This window comes from Cygnus atratus, chromosome 26, assembly GCF_013377495.2.
Source record: "Cygnus atratus isolate AKBS03 ecotype Queensland, Australia chromosome 26, CAtr_DNAZoo_HiC_assembly, whole genome shotgun sequence".
Classification (NCBI taxonomy): Eukaryota; Metazoa; Chordata; class Aves; order Anseriformes; family Anatidae; genus Cygnus; species Cygnus atratus.
Window position 1 is genome coordinate 3,545,880 of NC_066387.1, and position 22,825 is coordinate 3,568,704.

The following is a 22,825-nucleotide window of genomic DNA, read 5'->3' on the forward strand; positions in this document are numbered from 1 at the left end:
AAGGCACAGTTCCCTGAGGACCTCCAGCCCAGATGGCATGTTTTACAGCTATGAGAAAAGTCAGCAGACAACCCTGAATGTTGCTAACCCTGCATGCCACAGAGCAGCCATTTGGTTGCAAGTTCCTTAACCCTTCACTGCAACCAGCATTAAACTGAAGACTTGTATACTTCACAGGGCGTCCACTGTCTACAGGGCAGTGGATTTCCTAAAGTAAAGAGGATTTTGTGAGTTTGCTTGTCTCTTCCCATCGGGAAAAGAGAGGATGCAGAACTCCATATCTTACCACCACCAGGGGTGAAGTCAAATGCATTTAACTCCCGAGTCATTATTCACTTTTGTTTTTTAGTGAGTAGAATGCCCAATTCAGGCACTCAGACACTGGCACTGGTTACTCACTGTGCACAAGGATGCATAAACTGCCCCCATCACTCATAATAAGCTTGAAAGTATTTCCTTTAAGAGAAGAATATTTGTGGCTCTGGGCTCAGTTTTGTGCATCTGAGACCCCTGACATTAGGAAATATTAATATTGGGAAACATGAGGCAATTCTCACTAAGATGACTTCCTTCTAAGATGCAGTTTCATCTCTGAAGGTGGAATATCTTCTGAAATATGTAACCTGTATTATGTCGGAGATTCTGCAAGATGACCCTATTGTTTTCCTCAACTTCAAACCTCCCACTGTTAATTATTTTTAGGAAGTTTTGCAAAAGGCCATTCCAAGTGTGCTCTAATGCAGAAGATTCCTTTAGAAAGCTAAAATACAGGGAGATATAAGCATCCTACAGTGCTATCTGCTATTTGGTGTGTCCAGGATACAGTTAATATATTCAGGACACCATGCATTTACAGTGTGTGTTTGCTATGTTTCAGCATGAAGCATGACCAAATGGTACAAAAGGTACAATTACACCTATCGTCTCCAGTAAGAACCTCATTTATTTACCCCTGAGCTGACTTGCAATTCCCATGGGAACATCTTCCAAAGGGCAGACTCCTTCATCTCCCCTTAGCTTATGCCTTTACCATACAGAAACGAGCCATAGATCCTAAGCCCCTTAATGGATTTTATAGGTGTATATCAGCACTTGAGAGTGTAACAATGATCTACTCCAAATAGTAGAGCTATCTGCCAAAATAGAGGTGTGATCTATATAAATCAGCATTCTCCTTTAGAAAGAGGACACTGAAAGAAAAATGCAAATTCCTGCTTGTGGATACTTTCTCATGGCAACATGCTTCCAATGGCAGCACCTAGATCTTGTCTGAGCAGCCAAATTATTTCATCTAACTAAAGAGCTCTAAAATTACTTTTCTGGAGTCACTAAAAGTCTTCCTTTGAGGCTAATCTTCTAAAGCAGGCACACAAATTGTCAAGCAACATGGAACAAAGTGGCAATTTGGCAGAAGACAAAAGGCCATGCATTAAATGGGACCAATTGCAACAACCCTGTTTTAATCAAGGCGAGCAGAGATGAGAATTCCCAACAATCACTGCTCCTTTCCCAGTGGATTATGAGATGTTTTGTCATATGCTGAAGCGTGAGATGTGTATTCCTTCCCACACGGCAGTTAGCTCCCTTGGTGCCCTTAACAGGAAAATTGATACTCACGGACAATGCACTGGTTCCCTCCGGGCAGCGTCTTCCAGCCAGGGCAGCAGTAGGAGTGGAACCTCGAGCCACAGACATTAGGTCTGAAAATTAAAAACAATTTTTCCTCTGTTTCTGTACAGTGCCATTGGATATTCAGCACTTATTATCTCTGTATGAGACCAGCTGAATAGTCTCTTGCATGACATTTCTCTGCTAAACTCCGTTCCCTCACTCTGAGCTTAAACAAGCCATGTTTAATTCCCACCAAATGGAGTCAACATACATTACTTTAATAACTGACTTCTGACCTCCCTATGAAGAAAGCCCCAATTAGCTACACATTTGAGTGAAGGGAACTGAGGGCATATATGACTGCCATCATTTCAGCTATAATGCACTGTGCTAGGATCATGGAGCTCAGAGCTCCAGCTGCACAGATGGAGCTCTTACTGACAACCACTGGCTTCATAGAATCATGGAGTCATAGAATGGCCTGGGTTGGAAGGGACCTCAAAGATCATCCAGTTCCAACCCCCCTGCCATAGGCAGGGATGCCACCCACTAGATCAGGTTGCTCAGGGCCTCATCCAACCTGGTCTTGACCACCTCCAGGGATGGGGCATCCACAACCTCTCTGGGCAGCCTGTTCTAGTGCCTCAACACCCTCTGAGGGATAAATTTCCTTCTAAGGAAGGGAAGAAATCTTCTAAGGAAGATGAGCTTCTAAGGAAGATGAGCTTCCTGCTGATCTGATGGCTTGCACAAAATGTACAGCTGTCACCTCCTTGTGTCCAAGACAAGTGCCTCCTCCAAACTGAGAGATACAAAGGAGACTCTGCAGGAGCTGCCTGAAGTCCAGCAGGCTGTCTGGAGAGGTCAAGCCTATGTGGCTAATTATCTCCACACTTGTTAGCATGTGGAATAAATGTCTCTTTGCACATACTTCTGTAAACTGCTCATGGTGAAGGAGTCTGTTTGCTGCAACCACAGCAGCTGACACCAGATCCACTCCTGCACCTCCGAGCTGCCAGACAAAAACAGAGCCCCAAAGGCTTAGAGTGACCCTCTTAGGACTATGGAGGGGTGAGGAACTGAGGCACAGCCAGGTCTACCATTATACTAAGCCAGAGCATGTGTGTAGGCTCCCAGTATAGGAATGGGGCCATATCCACACAGTTAGACACAGCCAGTTGGAGACCCACATTTCCACATAGGAACAGCAAGACCTAGACAGCAGACAACCCTAGAAATCACAGGCAACTGAGTATTTTGATAACCTGAACAGGGCAAGGGCATCTGTTCCTTGTGCACATATCTCATCAGCCCTGTGTATGTTAGATAAAGTCCCGCTCTTCCTTTCTGAGTGGCAAAGTTATGCACATTCCAAACCGTCAATCAGACAGGCCGGACATAGTTTTCTTTTTTTTTTTTTTTGTCAGTTTAATCAATGTCATGCATCAAAGAAGGCTAGAAATCTAGCCCAAGCATATAATTCAGCATGGCATTTACAACATGTTGTGCCATGCTACACATCCGTAAATGAAATAACAGACTTTCAAAGAAAATTTCCCAAAAGAAAACACGAAAGCCACAAACCCATGTGATACCCATAGTCTTGTGACATTGTCAAGTGCGGAGTCTTGAGAATGCAGTCCCTTGCAGAGATGCTAGGGCTCTACCAAAGGATCAAACATGGGGGATGGCAGTAGAGAGGTAAGTGTAGACAGTGTTCAAACCTTGGCTGGACGCTGGCCAGCAATCCTTCAACGTCTTGTGCAGTCCCTGAGGGATCACATCTTTTAGAGAAGCATGAGAATTTGAACTAAAATAAAGAGTGAAAGATACACTTTGGTAGTTTTCCAGCTTGCAGTAATCCTCATTGTTAAAATGGCTTTATTCAGGGTCTGAGTTTATCTAGCTTTTACTTTCAGGCATTGGATCTTGTTATATCTTTGACTGCCGGATTGAGCAAAGTCTCTTCCCCAATAGACCAATGTAGGCTCTATCACCCTTTCACTTTCTCTTTGACAAGGGAAGGAAAATATCAAACTAGTTTACCAGGATCCATGGACCCAACTTTATGTCATTTGTTATTCATTATGCTATCCTCATTCTAATTGTTATTGATTACATTTTATGTCAACCAGTTCAGCAGTTTGCTTGGGGCTGGTTATTGACAATCCGTAACTATCACCATCATTACACAGAGAGGGTGGCTTTATGTGAATGAATCAGATTAGGAAGTTTCTGCTATGTAGTTTGGGATGTTTCTGAAACACCAGAGTTTCCATCTGAGCATTAGGAAACACTTCATCATGGTGTGGGCGACTGTGCACTGGGCAGGATGTGGAGTCTCCCTCCTTGGAGATCTTCAAAAGCCATCTGGACATCGTCCAGGGCAACCTGCTCTGGATGGACCTGCTTGAGCAGGGGAGGTCCCTTCCCATCTCAGACATTCTGTAAGTCTATGTTCACTGTAATCCATTTCATTGTTAAATACACTTCCACAGCTACATGCATATCTCAGCTACCGGTAGAAGTATCTCTAGCTATATGGCTACTCCGCGTGGGAGCAAATGTATGGATATAGCAGACTGGAACAAAAAAACAGTATCTGATTTTTAAAAAAACGTATACAAAAGCACTGGCTGCTTTGTTTATTTTTTATTTTTATTCTGAAAATATGATCATTTTCTTCAGCTAGATCAGCAAATTCATTTCATTTTCCACAAAACAGTCTCTTTTTATTTCCCTGGTGGTTTCTAACATCTCTGCTACTGGTTTGTGTTGCTGCAGATGGCAGCTGTGAGGAAATCACACCTGGGAACAAGCCCTTTACAGAGCCTTAGTTGAGAGCTGCCTTCACCCTGGGTATTCCTAGGACTGGTACTTTCAGACCGGAATCAGAGCATCTACATTAAAAGCCAGAAAACAAGGCTTTCTTGGCTCATGTTTCATCGTTCTAGCAAACTGAAAAACTGAACCCCCACCACCCACCAAAACCAAACTGCTGCTAAACTCTTATGTAGTTTGTATATTCTTTGGCTACATCTAGAAGGAAAAAAAGAAGAAAAAAAAAAGTGACCTTTATAGATGAAAGGATTTCAAGATCTAAAACAATCTGAGCATCTGCTTCCACCTCCCAGGGAATCCAGAGTACCTCACACACCAATATGTTCTTTGAAGTGACTCAGTGGAGAACCACAGAAAAAAATGAAATTCCAAAAATGGCTTTCGGGAAAAAAAAAAAAGTAGCAGCTCAATATCACCAATCACCTTGCAGGAACAACTCTAATAAAACAATACCTCTTTAGCTGTTTCTGAATAAGTTAAGCATCTCAAACATTAGTTTCTGGTTGGATCTAGTTTGTTCTCACAAAGCCTTTTTTTTTTTTTTTTTGGTGTTTATTAAACCGCTTGCACAGCATGACCCAGCTGAGTACAGACCTCCACTCTCTTCTCCTTGTACCCTTAAAAAATAGCACACTGCTCCTGATGTGAATTTAGATGTCAAAATGGACCCTCTGGTATTCTGCCACCAGCAAGGAAAATGCGTAAAACAGTTATTGTCTCACCTTCCGTTCATTCCTTTAAAACAGCATCCCAAACATTGCCTGTGCCCTTGTAGGAACTGTTCTAACCATGGATGTCTTAACTTCCCTCCCATGCCATGACGTGCCTACTGCAAAACTTGTCTTGCTTGTTCTTCCTCAAATCCTGAGGTGCCTGTGACTGTGTGCCATCAGTCTATGTTTTCCTGAACTTCCTTTTGCTTCTGCCTCGAAGTTTTGCCTAAGTGGTGGGGATTTTTTGAATATTTTCTTCCTCCGGTTTCCATTCTCAAGGTTCTGCAGTGAGCCAAGAGTGGGAAGGCAGAGGGTGCTGGGTTGGCTGTGCACCTTGGGCACAACAGCCAGTATCAGAAGCACTCTGTAGAGTCCCTTTGCCAGATTCCAGTCTGTATTTTGGCCAGAACTTGCAGTGGTTTAGGGCAACAGATTGATTCCTGGCTGGGAGAGGCTGGTGGATCCTAGAATACCCTGAATAAGCTGCCTAGGCATCCACAAGTTTTCCACCTTTGGCATGACTGCACTTGATGCACAGGAGTTACACAGAAGACATGTAGCAATCGTGAAGCAGACATACAACATGCATTCAGAAAACACACAGCAAACATAAAGTAGACCCAGCAGATATACACTGGATGCACAGCAGACATAACAGAAACATAGTGGATGTACAGCAGTCACAATGATGATGTGCAGCACACACCCAGCAAATCCAGAGCACAGCAGACAGAAAACAGAGACCAGCAGGACATGTACAGCAGATGTGCAGCAGACATGCAGCAGATATGCAGCAGATGTGTAGCAGATACGCTGCAGGTGTCTCTTTCCAAGTGGACGAAATATAATGTTTTCACAGGGAAAATTGAACTGGGCAGAGTTTACAATAATGACAAAACCACTGAGCAGGCCTAAGAGTAAACTCTAAGGAACCCTCTACTGAACACTGTTATTTCCATGTAAATGCAATCTTAGCTTCTGCTTTCCATGGTGACTAGAAGACCTCTGAGCAGCACAAACATTGAATGACTTTCTGGTCAATGAAAGGTGCTGCTTTCCTTCCCTGTTCTAGTTTTCCCAGAGCACGCAATGACCTGTGCAGAAACTGTGGCAGCTGTTTTTCTAGTTGTGCTGCTTTTGCCCCGTGCTCTGTGGAGCCTCCTTCACCAAACCTGCCAACACAGAATCAAGAGCTCTGCTACAACACCATCAGATTTCGTGCTATGGTCAAAGGTGGAGAGTAAATCTGTATTTTGACTTTGAATGGGCTTACTTTTTCCAAGAGTCTGGGCATCTGTTGCTTCTCCTGTGACTAGCAGATAAAAGGAGATCTTGAATGCAGAACTGATTCTGTTGCCTTGGATTTAAGTGCCCTGCAGATGGTGGAACATCCTGGGCTACAGTTCCTGATTGCATTAGGTTGGATAAAATACAAAGCTAGCTAGTGCTGCCACTGATACTCAGTTGCAAATCTCCAGTAGGAAGTAGACATACATCATTAACTCAGAAGATAAAGTTTATTCTGAGCAGATGGGGGCCCTATAAAGCCTAAGTTTCAGATCTCAGGTACCCAGCATACAGAACAGATGGATGGATGATTGTTCTTTTTTTGGATATAGGACTCTCTAGTACTATAGGTAAATTACCTCATAGGTAAATTACCTAGATGGTGAATGAAATTAGATTCCAAAACAAGACCTCAGTAAGGAGAATTGTGTTTTGTAAGAAAGAAAGTATCTTCAGCAAATCTGTGACAAAAACAATTGTGGAAATAAATAGCAGTTATCTTGATCCTGGAAGATACATGCTGGAAACACATGCTCTTATCAGCAAGAAGGTATAGATAAAAGGCATGCCATTTAGTTGTTGAACAGAAAAGAGCAACCACGCGTCATGGTGAAGTGTTCCAAGGAATGGAAAGGTGAAAGCTAGAGGAAAATTTGTTCAAGTTCAGTAAACTTGCGACAACATTCTGATGATTACTGGTCATCAAAATCTGCAGACATTTCAGAGTCCGAAATTAAAAATCAAGAGACTTTTTACTTGTATTCACTGTCAGCTTTATCTTCTTGCTAGCCAGCAGTAGCAAGGTGGTCTTATACAGACATGACGTAGTCCTGAAGAGGCATAGTTATAATGCTGAGACTGTGCTTATACTCTAATGACTTTTCCTTTGGGTATTAGAGCCACAGAAGTAAGAGAGTGTGTGCAGACAAGGAAGAGTCTGAAAAGACCTCAGATACTAAAGAGAATTTTTTAAATGAAAATGAATATGGACAAAAGAATAATGCTAAGAAAGGACAGAAGGAAAAGCAATGGCGGCCATTGTGTCTTCTTTGTCCACTTTAAATAAACAGTAGAATTACAGAGATAAGCAGAGACAAAGTAAGCATGAATTTCAATTGATGGCACTAAATCCTGCCTGCTGGCAGGGACTACATTTGAGAACTGGGAGATGCCAAGAAAAAAAAAAAAAAAGAAAACACTTCAGTAGAGCAGAACTACAGACATGAGATGTGAAAATGCAGGGCTGTTAGTAAGAGAAGCCTTTCTCCCAGATCCACAATGGAGTCTAAAGCATAAGCAAGCCCTGGAAGACAGACCACACCACAAACTTGCCCACAGGCTCAGGGTGCCAGTCTGCTGGTGGGGACAGAACACAAGTGGAATCTGGTTGTTCCTGTAAGCAGCCTGGGAAATACAGCCTGAAGCACTGAATTGTTGCCTAATAGCTGAGAAAGCAGCCCGAATGGGCTCAGTCTGCCAGTTATTGTCAGATGTCTAGTGTGACCCCAGCAGAAATGTTCTCATTGTTAAAGGTAGAAGAGGGCAGACAGCACAGCGTGTGATGTTTGGGCTAAGAATGTTTTGCAGACAGATGCTAGACAAAAACTAAGTAAAGTTACCCTGAGCTTCCTGCTTAACCACGTTATGTTGTAACATATATTATTATGTTATGCTTAACCCCTATGTCCTCAATACATGGATATTATCACACAGATATTTGTCCAGTCCTCCAGCCGTGGGAAAAGGAATACCCAGCTCGAGTGAAGCTCTGGGTCTTCTTCAGAAAACTCTGCACAGTCACCAAAGGGCTGCTTTCTGTAATAACTGCAGTGCCCTGCAAGTAGCACTTCTCCTGCCAACCAGCAAGACCCACAGCTAATGAAGCCTTGTCTACGTGTAGCGCGTGCTTTCCAGAAAACAGGCACTGCAGCCCAGGATTTGTCTCCCCTGTCATGGTTAATCGGTGTGCTTCAGTTGTCACTGGCTTTCAGAAGTGTTATTTCCATTCCTTAAATTAGAGGAAGACAGAAGTGAATGAAAATCAGTGTACTGCCAGGGCTGGAGTAATTCTCAGAGGTGCTTTGGTCTGCACAGGGTTATTCCCTGGCTGCTCAAACGTTTTCCTTCTCACTGGCCTCATCTTCCCTCCAGGCAAACGAATGATAATTTCAGCCAGGGTAGGTGGTTATGAAAGACTTGTTACCTGCCCTGCACTCACTTTCTATAGCATTAACGACATTGTCTCCATGGGCGATAATGGATCAATCCTGACTGCCCACTCAGACCCTTGGGAACTTACAGAAAGTGGTGCTGCATTTCCATCAGCATGACTGCACAGGTCTCCTTTATCAAGCTAAAGACTTCCTGGAGAAAGGTTATGGTAAAATGAAAGCAGAACCTGGTCTGCAGTATCCCTGTTCTCCCACATCTTAACCTAACTCCTTCCCATGTTGCTGCAGAGCTATACCCACCCACTCTGAGATGGTTTTCACTTGTTCTTTACCCTCTTCAGACCACAGAACCTTCACAGGAAAGCAAAATATTAGTCCCTTTGTCTTGTTTGCCACACTGCTGTCAGTTGCTTGGCACTATATCAGCATTTTTAAATACTCTTAGAAGGCAGCTTTCCAAGGTGGGAGACTTCAGATCTCTCCAAACAGCAGGATATAGATCTAAGATAAAGCTGAATAGACTCATAGTGTGTCTGAGGAAACAAAGGCCCTTACACATTCAGCTCTCCAGGGTCAGGTCATGAACCATGTTCTCACTTTAAGAGCAGCCACTCTCCTCCTGTTCCAAGGACAGCAGACAGAAAGCAGGAGCTAAGGAGGGCTTGCAGAGGTCCAAAATTCACACATGCTCAATAGCAGAAAAAGCCCCCAAATACCCTTTGCTCAAGTGGACAAAAGTCTGCTGGCAAATAGGACAATGACCTGGGGAAATAAGTACTGATAGGACCAGAAAGATTCATTCAGGAAGAATTCACTACAGCTGATCACTTTGGGCCAATTTCCTGATGGAAAAGCCCCTTGACCAGTGACTGAGCTTCCTTAGCACCATCCCTCAGCTGTGACCTTGGAACTACTCTGCTCTGGTGCACACTCAGTGGCCCAGCAAATGGTTCTCCCAGCTTGTTGATTACTTTGTGTATGGATGGAAAAGATTGGGCTGGGAAACTGCTACCAGAACATAGGGACCCTTTTCCTTATCTATCAGTCCTCTATTTCCATCATTGATACAGCCTAAGGCTTCTTCCTGCTGGGTGGAAACAGATTTTCAGTGCTCTAGATGTCTCATGAGAACTACTTTCCAAGATATTCTCTGCTCAGTGGAAAAAGGAGTCTGAGCTAAAAGGGTCCAGCTGGGATATGCACTGAGCAAATAACTTTCTGCACTGGTTTGAGTTTCCTGGCGAGGACAGAGATGCCAACACTTTACATCTCTTGCAAGTTTTCTCTGCTCTCCTTAGTGCAATAAGAACACGTGGAGGATACGGAGTAGGTGCATTCAGAAATTAGTACATTTTGTAATGTACTTGTAATGGCTTTTGTAAACTTTGTTAATAAGATAAGTTAATAAGACTGTTAATAAAAGTATGGCTTACACTTTTACCACGTCCCACATGTAAGTTAGGCGAGTGACCAAAGACAAATAATTTCTTCTCTGTTTCAAACACAACAGTAAAACATTCAGTAAAAAACACTCTTCTGCCCTGCCAAAGTACAACTGTGCAGGATAGTATTAGGACTGGAGCCCCGTGTTTCATAGAAGGGTGAACAGCAACTTCCCTAGAGATCACATTGGGTCTACAGCTGGTGGTTTCAGAGTGAGGAGCAGCACAACTTCACTATCCAGCCACAAACCTAATGATCACGAGATAAGGGACTTCCTCATTGATGCTGGCCCTCAAAATGGGCAGGACAGAATATGGTCACAAGAATACACCCAAATGCAGACCTTGAGCCTTAAAGGGAGTGACTGGAGGAAGACAAGAAGTCAAGAGATTATTTTCTAGACGTTCTGGACACACAGTACACACACATTTCTGTGTAAAAGCTTCGCTGTTACAGATATTCATTTGGCAAATGCCAGGTGCAAAGGCAGCATTGCTCCTCAGCAACTGCTGACTACCCGCAGCTATCTGTAAAAGAGATCATCTGAGCTCCTAACCAATGCAAAATAAACTGGTTTTGTTCAGAGCATCTACAACAGCCAATGGAGTCATGCTGAGACCCTGATCAGTGATCGTGGTGAAATCCCCATTCAACAGCATCCTTGCTGGCCAGCAGGACCCCGTGAGCTATTTCCCTGTCTTCTAGCTCATCCTGAGGGTACACCTGGAATACTGTTCTAGGGGGATACGGAGAACCTGGAGGGGGGCATCCTTGGACTAGAAGTTGATGACCTTTGTAACTGCTTCAAATTGTTCTTCTTGCAAAGTGCTTAGCTACTTCTTTTCTCCAAGTGCTGAACATAGCCCTGAAGGTCTCTGACTCATGGTTTGTTTTCAAAATGACTGCCTCTCTGGTCAGAGTGGAAGTAAACATTTTAGTGATTTATTTGCATGCATCTTGAACTCTCACTTCCATGATATTTTGGGCCTATTTATCTTGGGTACTAGTGATCTGATAAACCTCTTGTAAGGATTCACAGAACTGATCTCTAAAACAAACTCTGAACTCTCGAATTCCCACTTATCAATCTCCAGACTCTGCTTATCAGCTCCATAGAAAGACCCTGCTAGATAGCAGTTTAATTTCACAAGATATGACTAAAGCCTGTTCCTATTTGTAAGCACAGCCATATGGCATCTGTCAAGGGTCCATATAGTGCAATACCTATTCTCAAACAGTGGCCAAAAATGGATGCATGCAGAACATTATGAGAAGAGTGTAAATATAGGTAATTATTCCCCCCGGCATTGCCCTCAATTCTACCCATTTTCAGGTCAAGGATGTCCTGGAATCAATGTAATTTCTACGAATTTACTAGTCTTTGGCAAATGTCTTTTCTATGAACTTCTCTAGTCCCTCCTTAATCTTTTGTTCACTTGTGGTTGGTGCCACAGTTTCCTTTGAAAAAGAAGAGCTCTCTGGTTATATTAAAAGCATTAAAATTAAACAAGCAAATACCCTTACAGATCTTTTGCCTTTACTCAGCGTAAAATTCACACACTTAAAGATCTTAAAGATCTCACTGGGGATGAGTATCTGCATGAAGGTCAAATAAGAGCTTTTAACCCATCTTCAACTGGCCATACGTTGGAAAGGAAAGTAAGTGTAACTTCTAACTACACTACCATAAAGATTGGGGTGTTCCCGTAAGACATTTTTTTATGCAGGGAAAAATGGGTGGGACAGCCTGACACTGAAGTCATGGGAGTCAAGACATCAATGAACAGCGTTTCAGGTGAGTTACTATCCCAGGCTTTCCTTTAAAAAGACAAAAACAAGGGAGATAAGGTCCAGTGATGACCTTCCTCCAGGTCCTGGAGGAAATGCTGTCTGAGCAAATGAGTGGTGTCCCTAGCAGAGATGACCTAGGTGAACAGGAGATTACCAAGATGTTCCCCACCCTCATCTGCCAGTCTCTGAGGTCCCACGCTTACTTCCAGAAATGTTCTTTATTTTTTTCCCAATGGAGTTTTCTGAAAGGCAAGAAGCTGTCATTTGCCACTACTGGCAAACGTCCTGTTCCTCCCCCAGTGAAGATATGCTCTTACACACACTTTTGGGTGTTTAGCTTCCATAATTTGCTCAGGCCCCATGGGAATTATATTCTCCAATTATACCATTCCTAGTACATGCAGATGAAACTGTGCTAAATACACCCTCTCCTGCTAGAGCACCATCTCCTAATTTTAGGATCTCATTAAGTTTGCTCAGTCTTAGTTTTTCTTCTGTTCTTCTCTCTGTATTCTCTGTGTATCTTGAGAGACATGTAAATCCATTTGGGGGTGAAGCAATTCTGACATCTTACATGGGATGAATGAAGGCCCCTTAGCGTTACAAGAAGGAGGTTTTGCTGATAGTTACTACCTTTCCTGTCCCTTGTTTTCTTTTTTTTTTCTTTTTTATGTCCTTCAAGTTTCAGATAAGGAATATTAGGAGTAGGACTCAATGGTCCTTGTGGGTCCCTTCCAACTCGGGATAGTCTATGATATTCTGATTTATGGGGAAATCAAACTATTCAGCAACAATAGAGATTTGTCCAATTCTCAAAGCACTAATGCTTGTTCAGTTTTAGGAATGTACGTTGCCACTTATGCTGCTTTAGATTTCCCCAAACCATTTAGCGTTACCCTTTGCTGTAAATTCACCAACTCAGTGACAATTTAGCTAGTTCCAGAATAGTCAGGATTTTTGATTTGATACTGCAGAAAAAAGGTGTGTCTGCTATCCCCAGAAGACATATTTTAGGGATGAGACATGGAAAATCTTTTTAGATTATTTGCCCTTGCGGCTTATTCTCTTATCGTGAAGTTCATGCCTGTCCTAAGTCAAATATGATTAATTTGTATGAACATTACCACTACATTCTCTAGTCTGACATGACTGAAGCATGTGGCTTTTCCAGGGAAGATGATCTTACCTCTCTACCCAAGCTGGATTTTTTTCCTATTATTGAATATTCTTTTTGGTTTTGATCTTAGCCTGATTTTTTGTTAGGCTCCAGGGACCATCTCACACAATAACTGGGGAACACCACTGCAGGAATCAGTCACCCTTAGTCTCAGTGGAGATCACTCGGGGGACAATAATTACTGCCAAATGTGATAGTGGTTTTTGTCCACGTATCTTGCCATCCACAGGGATTTGGGATTGTGTCATGGTGTGAGAACAGATTTTAAACAATGTTGACTTTCGGATCACTGGCCTGTAGAGGAGCATATTTGCGTCCCTCTATTTCTTGACTTACACATTTCCTCAAATGTATTGCAATTATTTCTTTCGGTGGTTTATCAGCTTTACAGTTCTAGGATCAGGCTATCTGTATATTTCTGTGTACTCCCCCAGGCCTATACGTGCTTTTGTGATGGATAGTTTGCTAAATAATTTGCAAACAAGAAAGTAGAGCAATACCCCTAGAGAAGCCAGCTGCTTGTATCAGCAATAAATACACAGGAGAAGTACGCCAGGCAACCCCCTGTTAATTTAAGTTTAATGACTCAGTCCTGAAAAGGAGTTGCTTAATTTCTCCCACCACAGAAGTCATTCTCTTGTTCTGTAAAGCAGCACAACATATGTTTAGCTTTTAGGAATTAGCTTGTCCCAAAGATTTCAATTACATTTGGTTCTAAGAAAGCACTTTTAAAGGTGCAGCAATGCTAACTTTCTGTTAATACCAGCAGAAGTTACAAACCTTAGAACTGGCAACAGCTATTTTGCTGGGTAAGACTGTGAGTACAAAAGGACTTAGAATTCAGAACATTTTGAAGTTGTTTGCTGAGATGACCTACAGATCACTTTCCTAAGGCTCTCAGTAATACCCAAACTATGACAGCCAGTGTGTTGCTGAGATGAGCCCAGGATGAGGCTGCTTCATGCTTTGTCTGGCACAATCACCAAACTTCTCTGCAACAGGGTGAAAAACATGGACCAAGACAGTAAAGGCAGACAAGCGACCACATGTGGGACTTACTCAAATAGGGGATTATCATATTGGCAACAGAAACATTCTTCTCTGATCTCATCGAAGTCCCAGACTTGTGAGTTTTCTCACAATTCTGCTACCAGACCCTTTACTTTCCCTGTCTCATGGAGCTGCCCCTACTTCAGCCCCTAAAACCCCAATCCCACTACTCAAAAAGTGATGTGAACTGGCACATAGCTTCCTCCTGAGCAAACAGGCTCCCCAGGGCAGTGGGCACAACACCAAGTCTGCTGGAGGTCAAGAATTGTTTCAACAACCCTCCCAGACACATGGTCACCCAGGGACTCTGGACACACACGTACAGAGAGGGAAAACCGGGCTGAGGATGTTGCCTGGCTGCCACTGAGGTGACTAGCTCACATCAAAATAAATCCTTATGCTTACAACAAATTTCTGCACAAGCTTAGGTGACCCAAGCCATGTGAAGCAGACTGCAGGATACACCCATCCTTGGAACAACTATAACGTTGCACACATGCACGGTCATCATGCACTGATGTGTTTATGAGCTGCATTTTGGACATTTCTGGTATATAGCAGTAACCTCAACTAAGTCACCGCAAAAGCAGATCATAAAGAGGGAATTTCGCAGGAGTCCCCAGACACCAGTGGTGTCAGTTAAGGGTTGGCTCCTCTGTGTTATTCATTAGTAGGTATTTCCTCTTGAGATCTATGAGCTTAAATAGACAGGATATACAGAGGAGAGAAAAGGCACTTTGAGAGAGAGCAGAACCATGGTCATATTAATACACATCTGTTTTCTTTTTACCTTACTTAGAACTAGAGAATACAAGGTTTATTTTGCTTATGAAATAATTACATCAAAAATTGCTCCCTCTCCCCTGCCAAAAATCCCTAAGTCTCAATTTTTCTTTAAAACGTTATCTCAGTTGTGGACCAGGAAATGGACAAACTGAGCCAAAATGAAAGATTTTGTTTTTTATTGAGTTATCTTAGGCTGTCAAAACCTTTCCTTTGGCTGTTGGCACCTCTATTTTGATGCAAATGTCCTAACATTAAAAAAATATATATATTATTATTAGTCATCTCATTATTTAAAGAGCACTATGGTTAGATACCAGTTGTTGTGCTGTATTTTCAGTACAAGCCAGGCTATCCAAGACTTTCAGGAATCTTTTGTGTTTCAGAAAGACAACCCTGTCTCAATATCAGGTTTATCAAAAAATATGAATAGAAATGAAAATAATTTTTTAAAGATGTGATTATTTTTCAGTTTCATAAAACTAAAGAAGAAAAATGCAAGGAAAGCCTATTGAAGACTATATGGGTTTTGGATTCAGTCTATTTTGCTTAATGCCAAGTTCAAGCCTAGTAACGTTTACAATCTTTTTTAAGCACTGTGTGTCTATAAAATCTTTTGTTATATATCTTTTCTTTGTCAGTAAGTCTATTATTTCCCTTTTTTCAGATCTTCATGCATTTGGTATGAATGATGGTAAGGAAAGTCTTCTTTTTTTGAGTATATTTATGTTTAAATCCTATATATCAGCAAAGAAGCACAGGGAAGACTTTCCATTGAAATAAACTAAAAATGCAATTGATTTCCAGGAACTGCATAACACTTTAATTTGGAAAGCAGAGTTACCAACTCTTCCATCTTTTTTTTCCCTTAAAACTCTGAAACAAATTAAACTTCAAATCCATTTCTTAAAAATTCCAAACAAACCCCTATAACCTATTAAACTCTATGCCAGACAATCTCTTTGCCATGCCAACACTTGCCTTTATGTTTCCCGCCAGTAACAAGAAAAACCAGCCTAGACAAGAAGTCCAAGATCAACTATTTAATAATATAAATTAAGACAAGGAAAATTTAGGAATGAGAGTCCTAAGTCAGAAGTCTCCAGCTGTTGCCTTAATTTTGTTCCTTCTGTTGGTTGAACTTCGGCTTTATGACTAAATCTCAAAGTTTACGTGTGTGAAGTACAACAAATCCAAGTGCAAGGTGCTGCACCTCGGCCGGGGCAATCCCAGACATGAGTACAGACTGGATGAAGAACTCATTGAGAGCAGCCCTGCAGAGAAGGACTTGGGGGTTCTGGTGGACAAAAAGCTCAACATGAGCCAGCAGTGGGTGCCTGGAGCCCAAAAGGTCAACTTCATCCTGGTCTGCATCAACAGATGAGTGGCCAGTAGGTGCAGGGAGGTGATTGTGCCCCTCTGCTCTGCCCTTGTGAGGCCCCACCTGGAGTGCCCCAGGTCTGGGGCCCTCAGCAGGAGAAGGATGTGGATCTGTTAGAGCAAGTCCAGAGGAGGGCCACGAAGATCAGAGGACTGGAGCACCCCTCCTATGAATGCAGGCTGAGAAAGCTGAGGATGTTCAGCCTGAAGAAGGGAAGGCTACAGGCTGACTATATTGCAGCTTTTCAATACTTAGAGGGATCTTATAAAAAAAGATGAAGAGTGACTTTTTGCTCAGTCAGACAATGACAGGACAAGAGGTGGTGGTTTTAAACTGAAAGCGGGGAGATTTAGATTGGATGTAAGGAGGAAATTCATCCCTCAGAGGGCGGTGAGACACTGGAACAGGTTGCCCAGAGACATTTTGGATGCCCCATCCTGGAGATGAGGCCCTGGGCAACCTGATCTTTGGGTGGGTTGCAGGCCTTGGAGCCCAAAGACCCACATTCTCCCCATGGCAGGAGTATGGTGGGAGAAGGCAAGAAAACTTTGCTAGAGTCTAGCCCTGCTCTTCTCTGTCATGTTCGTCTTCATTGTATGGTCTGAATTTTGGGGTAGACGTGTGGTGCCAGGAGTTGGACTCAATGATCCTTACGGGTCCCTTCCAACTCAGGATATTCTATGATTGTTGTTAAGTGGAGATGTCCCAAAACAGGATCCTTGAAATTGGAGAATCCTAAGGGCATGCACTGCAAGGCCTTGTAAGAAAAACAGCATTTGACGTGTGGGCAACCATAAGCAGCCCAGTTCTTCTCAGGCAATGATTTTTAGTAAGTACTGTAGTCCTGTTGCTTCTCTTCAGGTGCACATATGTAGTTTCTGTCTGTCAGTGGAGTTGGTTACATACACCACAAATTTTCTTTTTAAAGTATTTAGATTACCCTAGTCCAGGGTCTTTTTCACAATCTCCCCACACAGTAAACGTGAGTCTGGTTGCCTAAACTGAAAGATTAAATTAAGAAGTGGGACATTTTAGCTTCCAGTGACTTTTAGAAGCACCTTGGTTCTTTCTCTAAAGAAGATTTCATTATCAAGGGAATTTTCCACAACTTTGAAGTCAAGAAATTGATTTTTTTTTTTTTTTTTTTTTAAAGGAGTCAAGCTGAGCTTCTGCATTGAAAGGACTCTGACAATTTCACTTTGGGGAAACCAATACCTCTCACTAAACTTACAGTAGCAGCTGGGATGGTAACACTGCAGGAAAGATTTGCTTAAGCTTTATTCCTTTTAATGAAATAAAAAATTATAAAAAAATAAAAATTATCCTTGACCTTATCAGAGGCAGAATCAGGCCCTGAATCATGAAACTTCTGACCAAACTAGTTTTGTTTTGGGCATCAGCTCTTTTTAAAGGCATGTTTACAATAAACCTAAAGAGACAGTGTGGAGAAAATTACAATTGCTGCTGGTGAAAAAAAAAATCTGTTTGTCATGCAGAGCATCTGTATATGGAAACACAAATCCCAGAGACTGATACTGCTGCTAAGTAATTAGGAGAGTTAATCTGCATTTACAGGAACAGCAAACACCAGGAAACACATGGGACTTGAAGGTGGTTTCACTGTGCTCTGCTTCTACCAGGACTTCAGGTCGATGCAAACTGACTGGTTTTGCCCCTGAATGTGACAGCCCTGTCCTCTCCCCATTCCTGGCTTCTCACTCCAGTGCTGCATCATCCTTTCCACAAGCACTCAGGCAGCAATCCAGGTCAGAAAAGCAATTCAGGAAAGCAGTGCCAACACTAACACAAGGGCGTAAGCGGTGTGAGAGTAAGATCCCATCACACAGGGACAAAAAAGCTGATAATAGCTAATAATTACTGTACTAAGATGCTTGTTGAACTGCAACACCAGGAATAAAGTCATTAAAATGATGCTGGAAATCATCTTTCTCTATGCACATCTCAGAGTGAATTGGAAGAGTGGTGAAGCTAGTCTCTGCTGTGCCCAAGCTTCCCTTGACAATAAACATCATCACAGTGCCAGCTCCAATTTAAATTGGTGCTGTACAGCCCAGAACCATAGCCCATAGCTTTCCCTCTCCACTGCTTTCCCTCTCCACTGCACCTGAGCTTCCAAGCTTACGGATGCACAGAAAGTTTATCTACATCCCAACAATTCTTCCTGTCCTTTGCAGTCACAATGTGCCCTTCCTCTCCATTCCCCAACATCAAGTGGAAATTAAGGTGTCAAATCTATGGCAGAGCAGCCTGTGAACTCATATTTGTTATATCTGACAATTCATTTAGACATTTCTCCATCTTCTTGCATAAATCATAGCAATGGAAGAGGTATGATGTATGTCTGTCTTTCCCAAACACTATCTCCTCATCTATCTTCTCAATTGCAGTGGCCATTTGCTAATTAATGGGCTTGACATAATTAGTTCTGTTTAAAGTCAAGCTATAGCTGAGCTTTTATTCTGACTTGGAAAAAAACAGACAGCCATGAACCTACAGGAAATCATACTGCCAGCAAACAGCTCAGCTGGCTGCAGACTAATCATCTTTTCTTTCCCCTTTGTTAAACACATTCTTTCTCTTGGAAACTGTTCAATAGTTCATTAAACTAATAACCCCATTCAAATCTTGCCTCATAAATGGGTTTGTCAGCGCTGTTTCTTTCAGGAGACGGTCATTTTAAATTGCCTCTACTTTAATGGGTTTAAGGATAGATTAAATCATGGCTTTGGCTGTGACTTATTGCTCCACATTACTTTATTAGTTATTATTTGTAAAGGCATTGGTGAATAACACGCTCATTTATTTTGCATTTTTTTCATGCTTTGCATTTATATCATACTTTCTATTTACTAAGGAAGACTGGGTTGGGAACGAAGTAACATTCCAAGTAATGTTATCCAACAGAACCATATACAATCTTTCCTCCTACATTGCTGATGATGCCTCTTTTTACCAAAAAGAACTCACTGATTCGCTTACTAACAATATATCTATAACTATCCTCATACAAGGAGAGCTTGTGTCACTCACACAGGAGTTTTTAGAGAACAGTTTCTCACTACAAGCTCTACGATATTAAATGATTCTGTGTATTTCTATTAATACTAATTGACTAAGGGTTCACAAAAAGTCACTGGACACCAAGGGAGAGCAGATATCAACTGCTGCCTGGGCTTACTCGGGGCTTTTCAGGGAAAAACTTAGGGAGTTATTTGTAGAGTAGGCAGCTGTGCTATGTGCAGAAGTAGGAAAGAGCACCAAATAAATTCTTGTGTATTTGATTCTTCCAGAGTTGGTTAACACTTCACTGTGTAGCAAGCTGGAAGGAGGTGGAAGACAGTTGGGTAACACCCCTCCATACAGTTAAGGTATTATTCTATTTCCTTGCCCAAACTTAAATATAATAAAACGTACAGATGGAAAGAATCTATGGTTCCATCCACTCCGGAGAAAAGGAGGGACAAAGAAGAATAAATCACAGAATCATTTAAGTTGGAAAAGACCTCTAAGATCATCAAGTCCAACTGTTAGCCTAGCGCTGCCAACCATGTCCTGAAGCACCACATCTACACATCTTTTGAATACCTCCAGGGACAGTGAATCAACCACATCCCTGGGCAGTCTGTTCCAATGCCGCACAACCCTTTCAGTGAAGATTTTTTTCCTAATATCCAACCTAAACCTTCCCTGGTGCAACTTGAGGCTACTTCCTCTTTTTCTGTTGCTTGGGAAGAGACACCAACCCCCACCCAGCTACAACCTGCTTTGAGGTAGTTGTAACCAACCCAACCATCTTAATATGGTCAAAGCTCTAGGCATGAAGAAAAAGCTAAGTAATGTGTAAGATGCAGATAGCCTTTGCTTATAACCTTTGGTTATATTTTACAGCAGCAACAAATCCTGATACCTTAAAGCAGCAAACAACAGGTCAGGGAAGATATTTATCCACAACTGCCACTCTCTAGAGCTGTTTCTAGGCAGAGCAGGATGAGGGACTAGGACAGTCTGGGGAATCTACAACAAAAGTTACTGGGTCTGGGACTCTTCAGGGGATGGCTTTCAGTGGCTGACAGCCTCATCTACAACAGTGCAGATGGTGACATCTGTAGCTGCCTTCTCAGACCAGTAGAACACTACTTTAAATATCATTCTTCAATAGATTTCTCATCTCAAGTGGTTTATCAGAGACAGAGAGAGGGAGATTTTAAACAGAGCAATTGCTGAAGGGCTAGAAATCCTGAAGGAGAGATTTCAACACAAATCCAAGGAGACTGTCAGAGTCACTTGACACAGAGCATGGGAATTGCCTGAGGCAAAAGCTCCAGCCACTCTGAGTTTTGCCAGCTTTCCTTTCATTGTCCACCACAATCCTCTCCCTTGCGAAAAGACTGCTCTTCCAAGGGCTGGGAAACAATGAATCTTCAGTTAATCTTAATTTATAGTTGCACAGATTTCCCTAAACAGACCTTGCACTTATCCCAGTGGGGCCTTTTCTCTTCCTACATAAATTGTTTCAGAGGGCATTAAAAAAGCAGAAGACAAAAGGAGAGAGGTAGCAATGTGGTCCTTAGCTCTCAGCAGAGAACTGGGAGACCAACACTTCAGGCCTGATTCTGAGCCTACCTCAAATTTACTGTGTGGCCTTTAGTTGCTTACACAACTCGTAATTTGAGTATTACTTTACTTAAATGATAGCTCATGTCTGAGGCTTTAAATTAGAGAAAAGTTTTCTAACTTGGGAGCTTGGGCTTCGTTTTTAAAGCATTTGTGGGATTTGGACCCTTCAGATTCCCAAAAGTCTAAAGAACTTAATCTGTAAGCTATTTTTGAAAACAGTATCTGGTCACCTAGGTCACCGAGTTTCATAAGATCACTGGATTCCAGGGACCTCCATTCTTTTCTATTCCCCTTATGAACATAGTGGTCAATCACATATTGCCCTGGGCTGCCAGACTGAACAAGAATTTCTGGATCCGGTAGACAGTCACCCCATCCTTTGTAAGAAATGTCCATCATCCTTTTAATCACAAAGATTCGGAAAGTTTTTTGCCCGCGGGATAAATGGACTACATCCACAAAGATACCTGAAAGAATCACAGCGAAAGTACTTGTGGATTATAATGGAAGAGACATAAGGTGGTCCTGCCCTGTGAATGAGCTAATGGCTGCTTTTGGTAACTAGTTTTGAGAAGAACAAGCCCCAGGGCAGCTGCTGTCCATCTTTTCTAAATCCACCATCACAGAAACAATTGGCTGTGCATTTTTGAATTCAAAGAACAAATGATGCCAGCACCACAGCCCTGCCCATGGCAGCTCTACTGCCAGGTTCTATGTTCCAGCTTCAGCCCACACATACATGTTTGTCTGTCTCGGCTGAAAGTGTGGTGCTCCATCCCATTCAAAAAGCATTCTCCAGCAAGTGCTGGAGGACTCTGGCACAGCTCAGGCTTTGCGCGTGTATCACGTTCTGCTCTGATTCTGCCCACGGACACAGGAACACTTTCCAAGAACTACAGCCAGGCAGACTTAAAATAACTCAGAATCAGTGCTGGGGCCAGGAACCATCTTGAGAACACACAAACACAGCTGAGCTCCAGCACAAGCTCCAGTATTCTCTAGCTGAGCCCTGTATCCCTCCTCAGGTGGAAAGCCCTCACAAGTCCAGTTCTCACACTGATTTGGCTATAGATGAGACCACAAGCCACAACTTCGCAACAGAGGACTGAGTATGGACGCCTGCCCATGAGCAACGATCGAGAGAACAACCATTATGTAAAAGCAGTCATCAGAGGCAATAATCTTTCAGTACAGCCCAGAGCATCAATTGGTAGCAGAGAGACGAGTGACAACAGGTTTGAAACCCAAGCTGACAGCATCCCCGCTAGTGACAGTGGAAATCCCAGCCAAAGCCATCGCTCCAGGCAAATGTCCAGGATCCTTCCCACCAGCAGGCAGGATGTGAATGGCTCCTCAGAGTCCTGGTGCGAGCCCCTGTAGTACTGTGATCCACTGATCAAAGCCGCAGAGCCCAGTGCACAGCACTCTGTTCACACAGGAGGAGTCTGGGTTCTCTGCCTGCTTGGCTGTCTCCTGTGGTAAGAGTTTTCCTCCTACCCTGGGTCTGCAGAGCAGATTCCTTCCTAAACTCAATGAAAAATAGAAAAGGCAATTCTGTAGGCATGTCTCTATGTGCTATAATAACAAACAAAGTTCTGCTTTGTAAAATAGAAATGAATATTAAACATACCCTCGTAAAGTGTCTTGGCCTCTTCTTCTCACTCTGTTTGCTGGCTGTCTTTCCTCATAGCCTGCAAATCTGTCTGTCTGCAAGTCCCCTTCATATTGACCCTGGGTTTGTTCCACATACAAAACCGCTGTACATCCCAGCATGAACCTGGCCAGCCATAATACCCCCATGATGGCACGGATTCCACGATTCCCCTGGATGCCCCGAAAGCTTCTTCCAGCTGGAGGGTCCCTGCTGCCTTGGTGGAGGATGGATTTTGGCAGCAGCCCCTAAATGCCAAGGTGCCTTTCTGCTGTTCCCTTTCTAGAA

At 42.7% G+C, this 22,825-nt stretch overlaps 1 protein-coding gene across 1 annotated transcript in view; it reads right to left on the reverse strand.

The window, feature by feature from the left end:
* LOC118258995 (fibrillin-2) overlaps window positions 1-22,686 on the reverse strand; it is a 111,196-nt gene extending 88,510 nt beyond the window's left edge. Inside the window, exons 1-2 of the mRNA XM_035568150.2 lie at window positions 22,517-22,686; window positions 1,618-1,700 (exon numbers count right to left, since the gene is read on the reverse strand). Of these exons, the coding sequence (XP_035424043.2) occupies window positions 1,618-1,700; window positions 22,517-22,686 (253 nt within the window). The remainder of the gene's footprint in view (window positions 1-1,617; window positions 1,701-22,516) is intronic.
* Window positions 22,687-22,825: the final 139 nt, after the last annotated feature.